This window comes from Petromyzon marinus, chromosome 26, assembly GCF_048934315.1.
Source record: "Petromyzon marinus isolate PM22_M1 ecotype Great Lakes invasive population chromosome 26, UKy_Petmar_22M1.pri1.0, whole genome shotgun sequence".
Classification (NCBI taxonomy): Eukaryota; Metazoa; Chordata; class Hyperoartia; order Petromyzontiformes; family Petromyzontidae; genus Petromyzon; species Petromyzon marinus.
Genome location: NC_133692.1, coordinates 10,372,169 through 10,394,963, shown reverse-complemented (window position 1 = coordinate 10,394,963; position 22,795 = coordinate 10,372,169). Strand labels below are relative to the sequence as shown.

Genomic DNA, 22,795 nt, shown 5'->3' with positions numbered 1-22,795 from the left:
ATACAAGATACGAATCGACAGGCGTTGATTTTTGCGCACGTGATTGTATGCGTGAATTGTGAGCTCGAGGAATCAATAACGATCAATAGTAATAAATTATAATAAATCAACGCACCCTTCGTCCCTATTCACAATCACGTTGCATATCTGCATACATGCAGGGTGGCCCAAAAGTCAGGACACATATGGTTATATTTATATTAACAAATGACAAAGGTTATTTCATGTATTTGAACGAAATTGCAAACTGACTCCCATTAACATCTGACAAGAAAGAATAAGCATATATATTTAATAATAATATTAACTTAAAGCATAAATAATTGAAATGTTTTAAACCCAGCGTTAAAATGAATCAAGTGCCCAGACTTTGGGCCACCCTATTTATTGGACACACGCACAATATGCATAGTCATACACCGTTGAATGCTGGCTCATATAGCCACATATATGTATGCACTCTATTTTTTGCATACATACATATGGATGCACACGTGCGTACCTCTGCATATATATATGCATATGCATGCATATATACATGCAAATGCATCCGTGTATAATGCGTGGCGGGTCATAACCGTGATCCAACACTTTAGAACTTTAGAAGCTGGGGGTAGTTGCTGGATCGTATAGACTTGTGAAGGGGCGAAATAGATGGAGGTACAGCAAGTGGGTTCATAAAATCATCTGGGCAGCTGCGCTGAAACATCCCAATGTAGAATATGACCTTTCTGGAATAAAACATAATAATCTAGAGATGTAATAAGGCTTTCCCAGATTAATAAATTACATTGCCTTCATGATATTCGTATACGTAAATATGATCGTGACTGTCTATTCAGACTGTATTTTTTTAATATATAAGTTGTATATACTGTGGACAACTTACATTCGCACACACACAGACGCGTCTATGCGTATAATAACACATAAGCATGATAAACTATAAACATCATAAAACAACATTTCTCATTTGTACCCCAAACAAACACAAACCACGACCAGTGGGTTGTGTTGGTTGGTTACTTCTGCCGCCACTGATGGGGCAGGTTCAGCTTTCAGTCTCACTCTCCTCAAAGTAGCGCAGTAAACACTTAACGCACGTACAATCCCCACCCAACAGTACACCGAGTAAATCGCCTCCCAGTGGAGTGTGATGTTGAATCCAACAGAAAGCGGGCACTATACAAAAAGAATGCGCCAATGCATGGTAGGTCCTCGTTTAACGCGTGTTCGCACAACGCGTTTTTCGCTTGACGCGACACTTTTCAGGAACGCATCTTCCGCGTTAAACGCGGCCTTACAATACTCTGGTTCTAAGGGCAGCGCGCTAACCACTACACGACCGCTTCCCGATACATATTACAATGAAAAAGTTCCCCCGTAAAAGCCTTAACAGACTTTTGGGGAAAGTAATGTTAGCGAGAACCTAATAATGCCAGGACGGCACACGAGGAGGCGGATGGCCAGCACCACGACGCTCCGCCTTTGGCTCCCCCAGCGGCGATAGTTTACAGATCGCACCAGGTACTGATTTGAGGCTGAGTCGACCTAGGGGAGGCCCAGGAGCGGTTCAGATATTCGTCGCTGGTGTGGGCGGCGAGCGGGAATCGAACCCGGGATCGCTGCGCGCTAACCACTACACTTCTGCTCCCCACATTCAATACATATTAACGCACGTGCGCACGCGCATGGACGCACAGATACACGCGCGCATGCATATGTGCATTTCAATGGGACAGGTGCACGGGAAGGGTAGAATGAGGTAACCAGGTGACCCAGATGCGGCTTTCATTGCCTCTATTAGGCGTGATTTAGTGTCGCGGGGTCGTGCATGAACAACGCCGCCCTCGGGCTCCTCTCGCTGAACCGGGCACTGAGCCCCCACTGACATCTTTCATCGTGTCCACTAGTGGCAGCTGCTCGTCTGTCTGTGCGCGTGTGTGTGTGTGTGATCCGAATGTGTGTGTGTGTCTATGCACGTGTGTGTGTGTGCCTTCATAGGTGCTCGCGAACAGCACTTGCCCCAACGATCTCTTAAAGGTTATACGGGAGGGGGGGGGGGCGGTGATTTTTGTCTTTGTGTGTGAAGAGAGAAAGCTGAGCTACCCTAGCTCAGGGTTGTGCGGGGGGGAGTGGCTTTGGGTGCAAGGGGAGAGAGAGGGAGGAAGCGTTTGGCGGAGCGTTATAAAAGGCACAGGACACAAGACATCGGGGCACACACATCCTCTCTGGACTGAGAGCTGCACCTGCCTGCTGCCATCGCGTGCTCTGAGGTGTGAACGCTTTGGTCGCAAGGTAAATGAGGAAGACGTTGACGACCGACAAGACACGAGGCGCGGACTGTGTGTGTGTGTGAATTAGGGGGAGCGGTGGCGTAGTGGTTAGCGCGTTGCGCTGACGAACCCCGCTCACGGCCAACACCAGTGAAGGTTATTTGAACCGCTCCCTCGCTCGACTCAGCCTTAAACGAGGAGCTGGTCCTATGTGTAAACATCGCCAGTGAGACAAAGGCGGTCGGGAGTGGTGCTGACCACCCACCCCCTCCTGTGCCGGCCTGCAGAGGTGTTCGCTAACAGCACTTTGCCCCCAAAAGTCCCTTAAGGCCATACGGGGGATCTTTGTCTTTGTGTGGGAGATAAACTGTGTGGGGGTATACATTGTGTGTGTGTACGTGTGTGTCGGAGAGAGTGGGGCGCGATAGTGTAGCTGTTAGCGCGCTGTGCTATGAACCCGGCGACCCGGGTTCGATTCCCGCTCAACGGCCAACACCAGTGACGATTATCTGAACCGGTCCCGGGCCTCTCCTAGGTCGACTCAGCCTCAAATGAGTACCTGGTGCGGTGTGTAAACATTGTCACTAGGGAGACAAAGGCGGTCGGGCGTGGTGCTGGCCACCCACCCCCTCGTGTACCGTTCCGGCCTTCATAGGTGCTCGCTAACAGCACTTGCCTCTACAGTCTGTTAAGGCTATATGGGGGATCTTTATCTTTGTTGTCGGAGAGAGTGGTCGTGTCGCGCTATGAACCCGGCGAACCGAGTTCGAGTCCCGCTCACGGCCAACACCAGTGACGATTGTTTGAACCCATCATTGGCCTCCCCTAGGTCGACTCAGCCTCAATTTAGTACCTGGTGCGGTGTGTAAACATTGCCACTAGGAAGACAAAGGCGGTCGGGCGTGGTGTTGGCCACCCACCGCCCCGTGCCCCGTGCACCGTGCCGGCCTTCATAGGTGCTCGCTAACAGCACTTGCTTGCCCCAACAGTCTATTAAGGCTACACTGTGCATTTTTGTCTTTGTAAGAGAGAGTGAATGTAACGGTGCGAGTTGTGATTGTGTGTGTGAATCACAGTTGTGCTAGGGGTACATGTTGTGCTTGTGACATGCGCGATGCGAGTTTGAGCTGTCCTCCGTGCGCGGTTTTAGCCGCGAAAAGCATTCGTGTGTTTAAATTGCGCATTCGTGCGATTTGAATTGCGAGTGCGAATTGTTCTTGTGCGAGTTTTTTTTTGTTCAGTCAATGCATGCACGTGTGTTGCGCGTCAGTCCCGTTTGTGCACGCGCTGTGTTTCAAATGAATTTGTTCATATGGCACGTTTGTTTTGCACGAATACGTCATAGACCGTGAGCATTAGATATGCTATTAGCATGATTTTGCATTTCTTAAATTGATATTTACATTACCATATACACGTGTGTGTGTGCAATCATCTGTTTGCACGCGTGTGTATTTGCACGCGTGTTTGCACTTTTTGTCTGTTTCTGCGTGAATTGCTTGCGTATTTGAATAGCGTATGCGCTCGACTTGTTACCGTATCGTTTGTACATCGAGGAGGAGCGGTGACGCTGTGGTTAGCGCACTGAACCGTGAACCAGGCCACTTAAGTTCGATTCTCAGTCGGCCTTGCACATCTCTTCCACCCCACGCTCCTCTGGCCATAGTGAAGTACATTGAGTCTTCATACAATCCTTTCATTCGGTAGGGATGTAAATAATTAGTCTAGGATTATATATCAATTGCGGGTGTGTGTTTGAACTCTCTGTGTGTTTGCATATCAGTGTATATCGGTATCACAATATGTATTCATACTGGAGGAATCCGATGAGCAATAAAGCTCTTTTTAATAGATGTCCAGTAGGGGCAGGTCAGAACGTTACAACAACAAACAATACAATATGTGTGCAAAGTAGAGGAAAGGTACACAAATCAGTAAAAAAAATGATACAAATAAAACTAAATAATTTTCTTGTTTTATCTTACAAGGTAAAGCCCACTGAGCTATTTACCTTATTTTTATATTGCAGTATGTACGCGTTAATTATTTTGCGCGCGTGTATGCGTACGCGTGCAATGGTGTCTGTCTTAGTTGTTGTTACAACATGTGTTCATCCCGAAAAGCATCACTTTGAGTCCCAAGACTCCTTTTTTTCAGGAGGGTCCTGGCCAAAGTTTCCACAGTAGGGGGAGGGGCGATGCTGCTGACTGCCGCTGTGTGTCATCCCAATTGTGTGATTTGCAGTCATGGGATGTTTGGCCAACCCCGGTGATATCGATTTATTTTTTTACAATTGTGTGTTATAATTGTGTGTGTGTGCGGTGTTTGCAGGTGTGAATAGCGCGCGCGTGTGTGTGTGTTTGTGCGTGTCCGCGTGCACGTGCGTTTGTGCGTATGAACAAGTCTGCGCGCAGTGAATTGTGTGTGTGCATACACATTTACAGTGCGCGTGTGTTTGCCTTTGTGCAATCTTTATTGCGAGTGCTGCCTCTAACCAAACACCAGGGTTCGATTCCAGGTCATATGGAAATCGCCAGTGGCGATAGGTGCATCAAACCTGGCTTGGGCGTGCGCTGGGTAAACTCAGCCTTAAATTAATACCAGTTGCGTTGGTGTGGTCAACATCAGCGCTGGTAAGACAAAGGAGACCGGGAGTGATTGTTCTGGCCACTGCACATATCTCGTATGTACTGTGATGATCCTAATAGGTGCTCGCAAACAGCCTGGCACGTGATGAGATGTGTGTGTTGTTTTTGGAGATCGATGGTGCAGTGGTTAGCGCACTGCGCTACGAACTCAGCGACCCGAGCTCCTGCCCGTGTGCCGTGCCGACCTCAAAAGGTGCTCGCCAACAGCACTTGCCCTTTTACGAAAGGCTATTCGGGTGATCTTCGTCTGTGTTATTCTGGGGAGAGGTAACACAGTGGCTCGCGCGCGCAATGCATTACGAACCCGGCCACCTGAGTTCGATTCCCGTGCACTGGCAAGCATTCGTGGCGAGTGATATCTGACTGTGTCCTGGGTGTCAACCTTGGTCGACTGAACCTTAAATGTGTACCTGGTGCGGTGTATTAAACATCAGCACTGGGCGGACAGAGGCGACTGGGCGTAGCGCTGGCCACCCACCACCACCCTCTTTGTGCGCCGTACCGGCCTAAATAGGTGCTCGTTAAGAGCACTTGCCCCTACAGTTGTGACCCCACTCGAGTCGATGACGTCGCGTCAACCTGCAGGGCGCATAATGGGAGCATTACCCAAAACGAGCCTCTTCTCATCGCAAACGTGCTCAGCAACGTTGAACCTGTTAAGCACTTCAGTGGGTGACCACCAAGGCTTGCCACGTGTTGTTGACCACGGGACGGTGAAGTATGGCCAGGAGACGGTAGTGCTAAGTGCCCCTCCCTACCTCCTCACGCCGTATGCATGATAGGTTTTCTGCGCATACTCTGATTTCGCTCCACGTGAATCCAAATGCTCGTTAATGGCATTGGCCAAACATCCCAACACAGGGCATTCCTTGAAAAAGAGTCTGGAGACTCAACCAGGTGTTCATGGGTAAATAAAGGGAATAATAATGATTTAGAATAATGCCTTCGCAGAACTGTCTTTCAAAAGAAAATACATTCATTTTATTTGTCTGTGTGTCAGTCCTTGTATGTACGTGTGTCCAGCAAAAATATGTCTGTGTGGCAGTCCTTGTATGTACGTGTGTCCAGCAAAAATATATGTCTGTGTGTCAGTCCTTGTATGTACGTGTGTCCAGCAAAAATATATGTCTGTGTGTCAGTCCTTGTATGTACGTGGGTCCAGCAAAAATATATGTCTGTGTGTCAGTCCTTGTATGTATGTATGTGTGTCCAGACAGGAGACTGAATCCTTACCCTCGGGGTTCCTCTATAAACAGCAAAAAGCCATTGCGGGTGCCCATGGGGAATTTTCGAAAACACTCACTGCGGAGGAGAGGCTGCCACTCCTCTGTCGGGAGCTGGACCAGTACCTCCTGCATCTCTGCGGTATTCAGGAGGTCCAGTGGACTGGCTCTGGCTCCTAGCACAATGAGGGGTGGACAGTCATCTACTCGGGGCAGGAGATTGACAATCAACAGGGAGTGGCTCTTCTTCTGAACACAATTTTGAAGGGGGTGTAGGGAGGGTGGCAGTGAGGTGTGGGGAGCTGTAGGCCCCAGGCTTCTGTGGGCTCGTCTTCCCATCAACCAGAGTTGAGGAGTGGTGGTCGTGGTTACTTATGCCCCCACTGAAGATTAACATCAGTGGAGGGATGCAGGCAAGGCCAATGAGTCAGATGCCTTCTATAACCTCCTGTCACAGGTGCTAGCTAAAGTGGCCCCTCAGGATAGAGTCATCCTGTTGGGTGACTTTAATGCCCGAATGGGTCATGATGCTGGCACCTGGTCTGGAGTGATTGGAAGGCATGGGCCAGATCAGCTCAATTACAATGGTCGGAGGCTGCTAGACTTATGTGCAGCCCATGGGCTTGTAATTACCAACACGCTGTCTGTCATCGGCACATCCACACAATATTATGGATGCACGCTGGGTCCAAGCAAGAACATCTGCTGGATGATATAGTGATAGAACCGTGGATGCGGGCCCATGTCCTTGACAACAGGACATACCGTGGAGCTGATCTGTCCACTGACCATTGGCTTATCATGTGTAAGATGTGCCTGCCATTCTTCCACTCCGGTGGTGGGTGTACATCCAGGACCCCATTGAAACCAAAAGTGGCCTGATCTCAGCGAGCGGATGAAAGCTGCAAGCAATAATTTCATCATCGCTTGCAGCTGCGGTTGGCATTGTCCCCCACTTCTGATGCTGAGGGTAAATGGGCAAAGTTTAGGACTGTGGCTCATGCAGCTGCAATGGCTGCTTTGGGTGCATGGTCCAAACATCCCCAGAGACCCTGGCTGACAAAACAGGTGTTCCGGCTGGCTTAGAAAAAGTGGCAGGCCTACTATCACTGTCTACAGCATCCCATGTCAAAGAATGAGGAGGCTTACCGCAGCCTTCACTCGGAGGTTCGGAGAGCCGTGCAGCACTGCAAGGATGGTGATTCGATCTCTGACCCTCAGGAACAGGTTTGCAGATTTCCTGAGCATTTCTGTGGTCTTGAATTAGAGGAAATCTCTTAGCCTAGAAAACATAATTGGGCACAGTGGGGGTGACCCTGCTGAGGCTGCTGTGCCTCAAATATTGGAAGTAGTCACCCCCTGTGAGTGGCTGGCTGAAGTGTCATCTGTTTGAGGAAGTACAAAAGGAAATCCAGAGTCTGAGACCAGGAAAAGCACTGGGCAAAGATGATCCTCCAAGCAAAATGCTGAGGGAGGGTGGTGTTTGTGCGCAGACTGCCCAATATGACATCATAATAACAGTCTGGACAACTAGACGGGTTCTGCAGGATTTGAAGGATGCCCTGGTGGTCACCCTCTTTAACAAGGGGGATCGCACAGACTTTAACAACTACAGGGGCATATCCCTGCTCAGTGTGCCGGGAAAGGTCCTAGCATGGATTATTCAACATCACCATGCCAGGCACGCTGTGGAGAGGCTTGCGGAGCCCCAATGTGGTTTTAGCAAAAGGTGGTCCTGCACAGATACCATATTTTCTGTCCGTCTGCTACAGCAGAGGTGTAGGGAATTCCAACAAGACCTATATCTCTGCTTTATTGACCTTGTCAAGGCCTATGATACCATCAGTAGGCCTGGGCTTTGGGTTGTCCTTCGTGCTCAGACTGTCTGCTCACAATCATTAAGGACCTTCATGATGGTGGGCAGGCGTGGGTAAAACTAAGTGGCCGGGAGTCGGAGCCATTACCTGTTCACCTTGGGGTGCGACAGGGTTGTCCTCTGGCTCCCACATTATTTAGCATCTATTTCGACCACGTATTTCGTGAAGTCTTCAATGGCTTTACTGGAGGAATTTTCAACTGGTACAGATATGATGGGAGGCTCATGATGCCCAGGTGTGGTCAAGGGATGGCTCCCTATTGGTCAACCATATTATGTATGCTGATGATCTGGTGATTGCTGTTCACTCAGGTGCTGCTGCTAAACCTGGAGCGTGCCACTAAGAGGTGGGGCCCTACCATTGACCCCACCAAAACTTAGCACCTGCCTGGGTAGTTTGTGCCATCAGACACTCCACCCCCACAACTCCAAATTTGTCATGGAGCAGTTGTGGAGAATGTGTATAGTTTTCCATACCTGGGCGGTATGCTTATGACTGGCTCTGGTTTAAAAGCAGGGGTCTCACTCCGAATCAGTCGAGTGGCATTATTTTTTCATCGGCTGTGTAACACGATGTAGAAGCTACCTGGTCTGTCACTCCATATGAAGCTTCGAGTCTTCTGGGCCACGGTCATGCCCTCCCTTCAATATGCTTGCAAAACGTGGACCCCCCCTCTAATGGAAAATCTTCACCGTTTAGAAACATTTAGACTGTCCTGCCCATGTGTGAGATGCTCACAAATCCTTGAAAGAACTGGACAAAGTCCCTTCGGTGAGCTGCTCCGGGAGGCAAGGCTGCATTGGCTGGGTCATGTAGCCCACATGCCCAGCCACCACATACCTAAACAGCTTTTGGTCGACCTGATAGAGGGGGCTAAACGGGCGTGGCACGGGCTACAGAAGAGATGGAGTGATGTGGTACAAGAGGATGTAGAGCTAAGTTGACTTGATGGTAACCTGTACCAGTCGCCCTCCAGCAAGAAAGGAGGGCAGAGTAGCGATGCTCACCACAACGAGCGGAACACTGGGTGGATAAAACACAGGAAGTTAGCACAGCAAGAGGCACAGGTAGTGCATCGGCCAGTAATCTCAGTCAGTCGACCCATGGCACCTGGCTCTGTCCCGTGACTTGCCAGCGGACATTTGACATTTCACGTGGCTTTAACGTGCACATAGCCTGGCACAAGCGCCGCGGTGACGTCACCGCCACTTAGTGGCGAATGGCGGCTGTTGTTCTATGTACGGGGGGGGGGGGGGGGCGCTGGTGTAGCGGTTAGCACGCTGCACGATGAACCCAGTAACCCGAGTTCGATTCCCGCTAACGGCCAAACACCAGTGACGATTATTTGAGTCGGTCCCTGGGCCTCCCATTTGAGTACCTGGCGCAGTAAACATAGCCACTCGGGAGACTAAAGGCGTTCGGACATGGTGCTGGCCACCCACCCCCTTGTGTGCCATGCCGGCCTTGAAAGGTGCTCGCTAACAGCAAAACCATCACATTACCATACATAGCAGCCGTTACCAAAAAGATTTCCAAAATTCTAAACAAACACAAGATCCAGGTCCGATTCAGTACAGTACACAAAATCCGTGATCTGATCCCATCCATAAAGGATGTCATCCCTGACTTACAGTACCCTGGTGTCTATAAACTGAGTTGCATTTGTGGTGTTTGTTACATTGGGGAAACTAAACGACATGTTTCTGACCGCATTCGCGAGCACAAGTCAGATTTGAAACACGGTAGGATGAATTATTCTGCCGTGGCTGATCATTGTTACAACGCTGTGGGTTCTCATGATATTGTTTTCTCCGATACCAAGGTACTCTGCAAGCCGTCTGGATATCACCAAAGATTTGTCCATGAAGCCATCCAGATATACAAACATAGACATAACTTCAACCGAGAAGATGGATTCAAATTGAGCAATCATTGGAAGGATGTTATTAACCAAGTAAAAATTTAGCTGCCTCATAGTTTATATTTATATCCGCATCTCCAGTCTTTTAATCCCAGCCCTGCTCACTCCCACCACTTGGAAATTTGCCGTGCAGTGCTTCGAGCCTGCAGAGTTCTCACCCCCCCCCCCCCAACGTGTTACAGCAGTAGGTCGAGCTTTAGGACCATTCGCACCGCTCTCCTCCAGCCCACGCCCCGCCCCCACACTCACCCTGGCTCCTCCCCCCCCCTCAGCTATATAACCCCTTGTCACAGTCATCTCTTTGGCATACTTCAGCGATTGTTTTCACTGTGGTTGCCCCCACCTGATGACGGACGCGTGTGTTGCGCCCAAAACGGCGTGATTTAATTTAGTTTTCTTTTTTGTTTTATTTTGTTCAATTTTATTTAATTTTCACCTACGTGACTTTACCGAATAAAACAAAGAGTAACAGCACTTGCCCCTACTGTCTGTTCAGGCTATAAGGGGGATTTTTGTCTTCATATGTAAGTGAGTTTTATCCCTAAAGGGCAATTTTAAACAAGCGTCACGGACATTCTTTGATGTGCGCGCATTTAAATATGATTAAATCAGTGCTGATTCAAGGGAATGTTCAGTAGGGAACATGGCGAAAGAGAGATGAAAGGTGCTGAGGAATGTAAAACAACCTCGCTTTACAAGTCACGTACCGCGTGCGCGCCTATTTGATGGGGTTGTGCAGGATCACAGGCGACGGTGGAAGTTCCGTGGACCAGTAAGAGATCACCCACGTGTGTGGCCATGATCATGCATGGGGGTATGTATGGACAATGCTATTCACGAAGTGCTTGGCTTCACGTGCGAGGGAACTGGAGAGCGTCGAGAAGACCCCGCAGACACGAGGGGGTAACGTTCGAAGTTCTGAATCCATGGATTCAAGAAACGAACGCTGTGCTGCCATCTCGTGGTGACGTCACACGCCAAGCCTATAACACCTGGTATTCCCATGCAGGCGGTCTCTCCAAACTCGGATACTTAAGAGTTTGTGAGTCGAGGACGCTGTGAGTCAATGGTTCTCTGCGGTATGCAATAACCCTACATTGTATTGTATTCTCCCCAACGAAGCCTACCTAATGCCTATTATGTATTGTGCAGTTTCGCGTTGAACTAGCCCATTTCTCACAGCGGGGGACCTTGCCTTTAAACATCAAACAATTCACCAGCATTGGTTTAAGCTAAGCCTACCTCTGCCAGAGACGGTGAACGTGGAAACTGGTCCAGAGTTTTGCTTGCGTTGAACCAATGCTGCTGAAAAGAGACACTCCCAGAATGGCGCGTGTGGCCAATGTAATGTAGCAAGAAGTTTTCACGTTTTTTATGCGGAAAAACCAAAACGGGAAGTCGGCGTTACATCTGCTAAATGACTTTGTTCTCTGTAGTCTAGCCCCCTGTGCATTGCGGTCAAATTGCCAGCCAGCCATGTTATTTGACAGCATGCCTTTGGGTGGAGTAGTGGCGCGGTGGTTAGCACACTGCGTCCCGAGACCCGGCCACCAAAATTCAGCGTCGAGTGATATCTGAACCGGTTCTGCACCCCCCCACCCCCTTCCCCTAACGGTCATCCTACCGAACCTTCGCGGACCAGCGTGGTGGATCATGGTCAAACAAACTCCACGACCGACACGGTGTGAGCAGGTCTAATCCAGCGGTATATTGACAAAGGGCTGTAACTATTACTTTCATGTGCAACAGTCACCATCGAGGTGTTCTCGAGTGGCTCAGGCCAATTCATGATGGTCATCTCAGTCACGCATCACTTGCCCGCTGATAGCAGGGTTTGAGCAACCTGTCATTAAAAAGGTGTGGAGAGTTGAATGTCTCAGCCCGGTCACCAATGACAAGCGCATGGTCGGATCTTGCAGTATGTACCCGTCGCGGCGTGTGTCCCAAAGAATTGTGTATAATTTGGGGAGAAATAAATCGAGGACAAATATGTTTCGCCTCCAGGCATCTCGCCCTTCAGAGGCAAGGGGTGTGTGGATCGTGCAAAAATTGTAAACATTTCAAACACGCTTGGCTGCGAGGTGGCGGTGCAGCAAACGGATTGTTGAAATCCATCTGCGCGGACCGTTTAATATTCTCCTTCGTATGCATCGTTTTCCGTGGAAACTCTGGTTGGCCGAAGACTCCCAACTCGGGGCCCTCCTGAAAATGAGACTTGAGATCGTCAGACTCGGTGTGATTCTCCTTGGTAAATCAAGGGATTTATTATTGTTGTTATTGTTGTTTTGCAGATCCGTCACCAAAACACACGGGTTTCCTGGAAGGAAGAAAAAGAATATACATATAAGAAAGAACATCTGAAAGGAAAATCATCAACGGAAAATAATCAAAGTAGTACATCCGTTTCGAATAAAGAGTTCAAGAAAGAATATATGTACGAGCCAAAAATGTTGTAAGAATAATATCTACAAGGAAAGAAAGGGTAAACAAAATAAGGGCATCTGCTAAAAGACGAAAGCCTCGTCGAAGCACGACACCCAGAACAATAGAAGGCAATACAAATACCCGTACAAAGAAAAAAGTATTAGAATAAAGGAGAACATCTTCTGCAACAACAGGCCACACAACAGCGACGACCACAACAGGATACCACTAGCGCTCGTACTCCCCACACACGGGTTGGCACGAGCGAGGAGCTCGCCGGTGACCATGTCTCTCGGCGTGCCCGAGCGCACCCAGGTGCGTCTCGTCTTCCTGGGCGCCGCCGGCGTGGGCAAGACGTCGATCATCAAGCGCTTCCTCCAGGGCGCCTTCGAGACGCGCTACCGCCCCACGGTGGAGGAGCTCTACGCGCTCGAGTATGAGGCCGGCGGCTCCAAGATCAAGCTGGAGGTGATGGACACAAGCGGCAGCTACCGCTTCCCGGCCATGCGCAAGCTGTACATCCGCGACGGGGACGCCTTCGCGTTGGTCTTCTCGCTGGAGGAGCCGCAGTCCTTCGAGGAGGTGAGGAGGCTCCGCGAAGAGGTCCTCGAGATCAAGGAGGACAAGTGCCCTCCCATCGTGGTGATCGCCAACAAGGCGGACACCCAGCCGCCGCAGCCTCAGCAGCCTCAGCAGCCGCAGCAGGAGCAGCAGGAGCAGCAGGAGCAGCAGCAGCAGCAGCAGGACCTCCACCAGCAGCAGATCCAGGTGGCCCGTGCCACCGTCGAGCTGCAGTGGAACCATTGCCTGGTGGAGACGTCGGCCAAGGAAGACGGAGGGGTGACGCGGGTCTTCGCTCAGCTGCTCCGGGAGGTGAACCTCCCGAGCCGCCTGAGCCCCGCTCTCCAGCGCCGTCGTGAGACTCTGCCCGTGAGGCCCCTGCCCCTGCAGGTGGCGCGGCCGCCCATCAAGAAGGCCAACAGCTGCGTGGTGGCTTGATTGCGGACAAGATGGTCCACGTCCCTGCCTGCCTGCCTGCCTGCCCAGTGTCCACCCACTCGCTCGCCTGGCTCACGGCCTCATATGCAGTAGACGTGTGAGTGAGCCCAACCGCAAGATGGTTCTACGCTCACACGTGAAATGGTGTGGTGGTGATGATGGAAATTCCACATTCCCATGGCCAGGACATCCAATGTTGAGCTACAACACGCAACATTTCAAGTGTCTCACTGCTCAAACGAGCGATGGGCGGCGCTCATCTCTCTGTTGCAGTTCCTGAGTCAGTGGTGCAAAATTCCATATTCCCATGGCTGAGACAATTCCACGCATAAAATAACCGTTGTTGTCTACCCACGAAGTAGTCCTGATGTTGTCTACCCGGGTTGGATGATGGGTGGAATTGACTCTTGACCAAGAAAGATTAGCCACTCGTAAATTGTTTGAGTTGTGAGTCAAGCGCCCTATCACTGGGTATAAATGCAACGTGTTTCCTTTGTATTGTATGAATATAGAGCCCTCTCGATTGGTGTTCTCGTGGGTAAGCGTGGCTCCAGGTGACTGGGAAGAGGATTGGGTGTAACTTGGTGGTGAAAATTCCACAGTTTTATGGCTGCGACCAGTCTATTGTAGGGAGAGCACTGTTGATTTAAAAGGAGAAGTGGGGAGACACGTGTCTCCACTGTTGGCCCTAATTTATACCAGGTTTTCTCGAGGATGAATAGCCATAGGCGCGCTTTGGGCAGGAGGGTGATATGGCTATTTCGTGCTGATTGTCCATGAGGAAGGTGAACCAGTGTTCTACCCACTAGAACACCGGTTGATATAGCATTAACAACATTGATGATGTTCACGGAGCTAATTGGAACCTGATCTTCATCTGACCTCACTACATTCGCCAGAAATGTTAAATTAATATACAATAACCAAAACTATCACACATTTATATTATTGTGTGGCTCATTGAAATCCAGTTCGTGACTCCAGGTTGAAGAGGCAAGAAAGTCCACCTCATATTTTACAGTATCAGGTGATGTGTGTAGTTTGTTTAATTGAGAAACTGGAACACTTGCAGTGGCTTCATCACGAGCACTTTCTCACATCGACTTAAAGACTCACACGAAGACCCATAGTCTCATATAGACATCCATATACTAACACACAGACCAATACACTCACACATAGTCTTAAACAGAGATCCATATCATCACATAGAGACTCATAGACTCACACAAAGACCCGTAGACGCACATGGAAAGCCACAGATACATTGAGACACGTTGAGAAATTGGAATGCAGATAAAGTGGACTGCCCTAGCAATGTCGTCATCATCAGTGCCCTCCGTCATAGAGACCCATAGACTCGCACAGAGGCTTACAGCCTCACAGAGAGATGCGTAGTCTCACACAGGATGCGACTGAGAAAGTGGAGTGTGCTGGCAGTGGATTCGCCATCAGCGCTTTCTCGAGCACACGGGCGAACGCAGCCCACGCGGCTTCCCACAAAGAACCGGTCTGGTGGAATCCAGCATTGGTGCATGCGTTGCCTCCTCTGCCTTACAACAATTATCAATTTCCTCCAGCTATACTGGCGTCCGGAACCGAGACTATAACACCCGAGGCGGATCATGTTTCTTCCTCAAACCGGAGTCACGAATTACCACCGATCAAATTATGCATTGTCCATGCGAGAGGCCCTTTTACAAGAAGTGCAAAACACACTGCACTCGATCGATGTGGATGCTGTATTTCAAAAGCGTAGAATCCGTCTGTCGTTCTATCAAATCTGCGTGACTCTTCCCTCCGGATCCTAGAGGGCGCCACAAATCGTTACCACCTCACCCCATCCCCATCCCTTTAAAATAGCCGTCATTGTATTGTCGTGTGTGTAGATGTTGTGCAGGTTTGACCTCGACAGTCCGGGAGCATTGGCATCTGTGTTCTGCTGCTGGCGTTTGTGTTGAACTTTATTGCTGCTGGTGTTTGTGTTGAACTTTATTGTGGCCAACTGCGCAGTCTTGACGATAAGACTTGGGCTGAATCATCCGTCCGGGTTTGATCTACAGGGTGGTCGAGATGCCTTGTGACCCCACCCCCTCCCCCCCCCATTTAATGATCTAAAACGTAATATGTTTGAAGTAATGTTTATTTAAAACATAAATGAATATGCAAGGGGAAAAACATGTGAGGGGTCAATCTTGAGTTGAAGCTTTCGTGACCGCAGTAACCCATACTCTTTGGTTCTTTCGGTAAAGTCACGTAGGTGTAAAATAAAGTAATTCACGGCGTCATTTATTTTGTCTGCCTCAGCAGCAGGCCATGCTTTCCCACCTGACGACGGACGCTTGTGTTGCGCCCGAAACGTCGTGATTTAGTCTATTTTATACCTACGTGACTTTACCGAAAGAACCAAAGAGTATGTGTGGGGTCAATAAATTAATTGGAGGGGGTAACAAGTCATCTGAACCGCGCTGTATCGTCGACAAAGGCGGCGGCTCCAGAATGTGCATCCGCGTGTTTGATGTGTATTCGTCGTGACGTGCGTCTGTCATTTGAGTATTTCCCAGTGCAGTATTTCGCCTCGCAGAGCGCACATGTAATGACGCAGTGACTGTATTGCGAGAACACAAACTGTCGGTGAAGTTTTTGTTAGTGTTATTGTTTTTTTTATCTCCCGCGAATCATCTCCCTCGCTCAAATGAGAATTTTGGGACGTTTCACGTGCAATTTTAATTTGGCTGCCCTGAGCCAGCGGTGGAAATGCCACATTCTCAAGGCCGGATTCAAATAATACTAAGACAATATCGGGGGGAGGGGCGGGGGGAGATGATGATGGGCTGAATTTACTATGCTGACTGGGGGTTTAAACTCGTAACCTTTATAGTGTGTCTATTATTATAACCACCGAACTGGATTTATATATTTTTGCATGTTACGACATTTCTTGAACTGGACATATATATCTATCATATGAGCATATATATACGAGTATCCAGTAGCGGCCTTTTTAAAATCCGCCTGAGTGTCACACTCCAAGAGAGGCCATTTACTTGGTCCACTGATGACAAGGATAGTAGGCTTTGTCATCAAGTGTTAATCACGACACTGAGCCATGTGGAATCTTAGGCACATAGGCTTAGTGTCTGAAATGTTTGGGTCTTCAATATTATTGGAAAACAAACATTGGGATTGTTGTAGCGGCAAGACGAATTTGTGCCAAATTTCGTATTTCTAGTCATTCTAGAATACGATGAGGGTTTACATCAGTCATCTGAGTGTAATAAATATACAGTAAACCCTTGTTAATTCTTTACATATGAAGCTCTGGCCTTGCCGAATGATGCAATATTCCGAATTATGTACAGTGGTACTCCCCAATGCCTCCTGCCCCAATAAAAACAAAATTTAAAAATTTGTTTTCCAAAATCTTCACACACCATACGCATTGACACACCTGCATCAATTCTATCTAAAACTTTGGATTTATAGCGCAGATTAAGGGATGTATACTTCAGGCCCTTTCTATTACTTCTTGACGATATGTTATAAAGGGTTGGCTTGCACAGAGTGCATAAACAAGGCAAAGTTCAAAGCCACAGGTCTGCACTATCACTGACCACGCGCCGCCACTTGACTGAGTCGTTGTTTTGGTCGTGGCGTGCGGCGTCCCTCCACGTGTATGCCGAAATTGAACCATTCGTTACGGAAATTCGGCTCATGGCGAATTTATGCCTGACAGCGCAGCCGCGCCGAATTATCCCCAAATACCGAAATAACAAGGTTTTACCGGACTCTACATAGTCTAGAGCTACACGTGGCGACTGCGTAATAGGACTTAGCTCCAGTGTCGACGATAGCGATTTCAGTAGTCGCTAACAATGATGCATACATGAACGTTATGGGTATTTAGTTTTCACGTCTCAAGATCACTTGGGTGCGTGTTTCTGTCCGCTTCCTCCCACACGAAGTCAGGCTGTTCCTCGCAGAAATGGCAAAACATCTCAATGTAGCAGGAGCCTCCCTACAGACGGGGTCCTGGGACTATTGTGAGGCCTTCCTGAGTGAACACGGCCGCTGATGTTACCGTTCGGGCCTACAGATGCAAGTCAGAGATTGCGCCGGCGAACACAATTTGTGTCGCTTAGCAACCAGTGATGTTCCAGCTGTGCTGGCGGTTGGGCGACGGTGAAAAACAAGTAGCTCCAAATTGGAGACGGATTGCTAACCTGATTTGTGATGTCGTGATGGGTTTGCTGCATGTGCCCGTCTGTGTGTACGTGCGTGTGTAGTGCAATGGTTATGGCGAGTGGCAGTGCAACGGTTAGCGCATTGCGTTACGAAACCCATGGACCCGAGTTTGATTCCTGCTCATGGCCACCAACAACAGTGACAATTATCTGAACTGGTCCTTGGGCCTCCCCTAGGTCGACTCATCCTCAAACGAGTACCTGGTGCGGTGCATTAACATCTGTACTTGGGAGACAAAGGCGGGCTAGCGTGGTGCTGGCCTTCATAGGTTGCAAACAGCACTTTCTCCAAAAGTCTGTTTAGGCTATTCGTGGGATCTTTGCCTTCGTCTTGTATGTGCGTGTGGTATTTGTGTGTACAGATATAACCCGGTTTTATGAATCACATTGCTGGATGAGACATTTATATTAGCATACTTCACCAGTGCGGGTTGGTGAATGTCCCAGTAAACATGTAATGTTGGGCTAACGTTGGGCCAATGGTTGCGACCACACGCCAACGTTGCATGTTTAATGGGGTGGAGGAAGAGTGCAGAACAATCTATTTGTCTGCATTGCCCTCTATAATACCTACTGCACCCGTCTCTTTGGCATAGTGGTCATCCATTTAAGGACGAGCCAGGCTCACCCTGCCTAGCGCCCTAGAGCTGATGAGATTGGGTGCAATCCAGGTGATTTGGTCATATGTGTACGGTATTTGTGTGGTTTTATATATGCATATAAGGCTTTTCTTTACACCAAACTATGTGACTCAGGTTCAATTCCTGACATCGGTGGTGAATTATAAATGAACCTAGCATGCATGGGCACCTTTAGATCGACTCAGCCATAAATGAGTACCAGGTGTGATGTGTAAACGTCATCACTGGGGAGATAAAGACAGCCGGGGCGTGCTTCACGCTAAGCTACGAGTTTTTTTTTTGTTTTCCCGCCTTAATAGGTGCTCACCAATGTCGCTTGTCTCAGCAGTTTGTTGAGCTAAGCACATTAAAGACATGCAGTATTTGTGGTCGTGTGTGTATGTGGTCTTGTGGTGCAACTAGCCTGGCACAGGCGCGGCCACGAAGCCCGCCATTAGTGGATACGCGACCTGGTATTGTTGTAGTGCTTAGTGTGCACAAGTGCGCGTGTTCTAATGTCCTCCTCGGTGGTTCTCGCAGAATCTCAGAAATCCTGAACATCCAATTTCCATCCCTGGCCACGAACAGTGGCAAATTATATATAAATCCATCATGCGCATCGCGTAGGTCGACTCCGCCTAAAACGAGTAGCCATTAATGCGGGGAAGACAAAGGCGACTTGGACGCGCGTCGCCACGCTATATCTATCTCGCGTGCCCGCCTCGTCTCAATCGGTGCACACGAACGGCACTCGTCCCAAATTGGCCTCGCGTGGTTGTCGGTGGTTCTGGGTTGCGCCTGTTAATGCCGCTCACGTGTGCGCCATCCTGAGCGAGGATAGACCTGCAGGAGCTTTAGAGTTGGTGTTTGTGCGCTGCTTTCTTATCGTGTTGTCAGTGTGCATGTTGCACTCGCTCGTAGTCAATGTGAACGTGCGAGATTGTAATAAACGCGCGCGATAACCGTATTGCGCGTCGCCGTGCCTTCGTCCTTTAACCACGTGAGTGTCATTTGAGACGCAAAGGCTCCGTCACAAGTCAAATTAGTGGTGGCTATGGATGTGGCCTGTCATCCAGCACAGCGGAGGTAGTAACGGTTGGTGGATCATACAAATGTTGTTAAAAAACCTTTCCCATGGTCGCCAAGGAGAAGCCATACCCTGGCTCTCTCTCTCTTTTCGAGAGCGAGGGAATACTGCACTGTGTGTTACAAGTTGAGAATTATTACATCGGTTTTCTCCAAAAAAAATATCAAAGCACAACGTTTGACCGCTTTACTAAATCTCATAAAGTGACCATTTATTGTAACCTTGAAGGCCTCAGCGAGTCTTCAAGCCTGGTCTTTATCAGGAAGGTACTGCACTGGAATGTTTGGGAAATTCCATTTAATGAGTGTCGTGGAAGAATCCAGAATCTTTATTTATACTGGAGGAATCCGATGCACCATAAAGCTCTTTTTCACAAATATCCAGCGGCGGCAGGTCAGAAGGTTACAACAACAAACAATACAAAAACACGATAGGAGTGCAAAGTATAGGAAAGGTAAGCAAATCACAAATGCGTATCTATGTTTATTCTGCCAGGTATAGCCCACTGAGCTATTAGCTTCCTTTTCAGAAGCGACCTGCCCACAAATGATAGCTTAACGAAGTGGCTTATCACGTGGCATCCGAACTCAGAAGGAAACTGGAGTATCCGTAGAAAACCCAAGCACTTAAAGGGCGAGTATTCAAAGTGCCAAAAGGATGTGTTCAATCCGCAGACTCAATCTATCCATGGAACCCATCTCAAGGCTGGCATGTTTGACCAACTGAATGAAATAATGTTCGTGTGAAAGGGTACAAGTTATTGGACAATGTTCAGTATCGGCCAAACACCGCTCGCTGTATTTATACCCGCATTGGGCAACGTTGGCCCAGCCCTGTGAGTCAAATGAAGGGCGCGAAGAACGATTATGCACCGATAATGGTTCGAGTCGTCGTGCTTTTGAGCTTGATGAACTCTCAATCGGCAGGGGAGCGATTGCATTGGTTGCTACAGTTCATCTCGCACGTCCATGTGAGGATAATAATAATAGCCGATGCGTGGAAACTACTGCCCTCTGGTGGTCATAAGGAACAATAACAATACCAACAACCGCCATTCGCCACGAAGTGACGGTGACGTCACCACGGCGCCTGCGCCAGGCCACGTGCACTTTGAGGCCACGTGAAGTGTCGAAGGCTCGCTGAGGAACTATATACTCGACTTCACAAAAAGGACAACTACTTTGGATTGTGGTAACAAAAATACTGGAATTGCGGCGGATAAAACAGATGGTAAAGGTTGCTCAGATCCTGAGACCCTTTCTCTGAGAATTTGTTGAGCTGACAAAGGAGGGATACGCCTGTGTTTGGCCCATGTCCGAAACGTATAGAGCAACTTTTACCATATTTTTCTCAACTTTGCCGTCTTGTAGTGCTACTTTCATTAAACATCATCGTGGTTATTGTCAGTGCCGGATTCTCCTAGCAGCAAAAGTAGCTACATATGATGCTACGGGCCCCGCACTTTCAAGGGCCCTGCGCTAAATTCTTTAAAGCTATCAATTCCGGTTCAGTGATTATGCACTTGCTCTATTAGTATAGTACTATACTGCCTTCAACTTTTATGAACGACTGGGTGTTTAAGGTTAGCGATTTGTCGTATTATCTGGCTGTATAGCAAATGAAAAAAATACCATTTACGATGCAAGTAAAAATTGTTTTCATATTTATGTTTATTTTTTATTTTAGGGCCCCTTTTACAACATGATTCCACAGGCCCCGCACTCGGTAATCCAGCACTTGTTATTATCCCAGCGTCGTTATGGTTATCAGCCATAGTCTATCCACCGCTGTGTGAAGGCCATCCACACGTTTGTCATTCCTCGTGGCCCTGCCATGCCAACAATCCATATCACGCCTGTACTTGTAAGTACCTCATTGCTCCATCACACACACACACACAATCAGCCATGATCAATCCACTGCTGGATAAATACCTCATCAAGCCTTGGCCATCTCGCATTATCCTAAGAGGAAATAATCCAGCTAGCACCAATACGTGTGCTGATTTAATCGCTCCATCTGTCTCTGACGCACGCAATCCCTTGGCTGTCACTCTGATGGTTACTATGCTTGACCATCATACACACGCATTACTCACTGACACAACGATCCCCTTATAGCCTGAACGGACTGTTGGGGCATGTGCTTTCAGCGAGCATTTATGAAGGCCAGAATGGCACACGAGAGGGTGCGTGGCTAACACCACGTTTGGCCGTCTTTGTGTTCCCAGGAGCGATGTTTACACACCGCACCAGGTACTCATAGGTGAGGCCCAGGACCAGTTCAGATAATGCTGAGAGGTTCACGGTTCAAATTCAGCGGTCGCCCTTAATAGTGGATGATACAGATCCCCGTTGTGTCTTATGCAAGGGTCGGCCATTGTGTGCCGGCATCATGGTCCAAATTTGAAAAATGACCCACAATGTGCACGCTATTGGACTATACATTGCAAGTGCCTCCTACAACCTCACTACTGGCAGACTACAGAGCATGGGCAATTGTTGGCACCGGTGTCTCGCTGCCTTTCAGCTTGTCTTTGGTTTCCTGCCCTAACGAGCGGGATTAACTTATTGAACTTGAACTCCGTTCGCACCATACGTAGCCAACTTTGCTAATTTGAAGTAATAAGATGGGGCGAATGCCCTACACGTGTCACTCACCTTTTAGATGTTCTGATGTACGTGCTAATACTTTCCAATTTTTTGAGTGCCAATAAAGTTGCCAAAGGGAGCCTCACTGAGCCTTGAGGTTATTTAAAGAGGCTTCTAATGAGGAAATCAGAGTACTGGGATAAACCCAACGCATGCAAGGGGATGACGGTCTTACCTTTGCGCGCATAGATTGAATCAATAGACAAAATACGTTTAGTGTACATTACATGTTTTACCTCGCGTGGATCTCATCCATTGGTGTACTGCCATCTCCTGGCCACCGTGCGGCCCGCAACCTCACACCTACAGCAAGCCCTGGCGGTTAAACCATTCAAGTGGCATCCAGGAGCAGCCCCACTTAGCTTCCTGGATTCGATGAGATCGGGCTCGTTTGGTCGTCAAGATATATTGCGAATGGGGGGTCCATAACCATCAGCACCTGCACCACTCACTGGGTACGGAAGAAATTGTATTTAATTGGGATTGGGTGCAAAGACCGAAACAAGTGATGTTTCGGATATTCTAAGCGTGGTCACAAGTCACTGGGAAGAGGATTGGTTGTGTGCGTCAAACGACTAAAGCTCGCTTGACCGCCCGCAACGCAAATAGACCCGAGCACCTTCCTCCCTTCCATCCGATTACGATGTGATCAGGGAATGGCTGGGATTAGAGCGCCAGCCCGGAGCCAAACCTCACGTCAATAAACTCCCGGGTCTCAACCAAAGTACAGCACTCACCAAATGTCGTCATCATCGTCGCCATCATGAAGCGGCACACCATCCATTATGATGATGAGTAGCGTTACACGAGCTCTCTCCTGAAGCC

The 22,795-nt window shown here is 48.7% G+C and overlaps 1 protein-coding gene across 1 annotated transcript; it reads left to right on the top strand.

The window, feature by feature from the left end:
- The first annotated feature begins 2,139 nt into the window (after positions 1-2,139).
- On the top strand, positions 2,140-19,199 carry LOC116946256 (ras-related protein Rap-1b). Its single transcript, XM_032961278.2, has 2 exons — positions 2,140-2,298; positions 12,237-19,199. Exon 2 carries the CDS (start codon positions 12,655-12,657, stop codon positions 13,366-13,368), a length of 714 nt encoding a protein of 237 aa, XP_032817169.1. The 5' UTR covers positions 2,140-2,298; positions 12,237-12,654; the 3' UTR covers positions 13,369-19,199.
- The last annotated feature ends 3,596 nt before the right edge of the window (positions 19,200-22,795 follow it).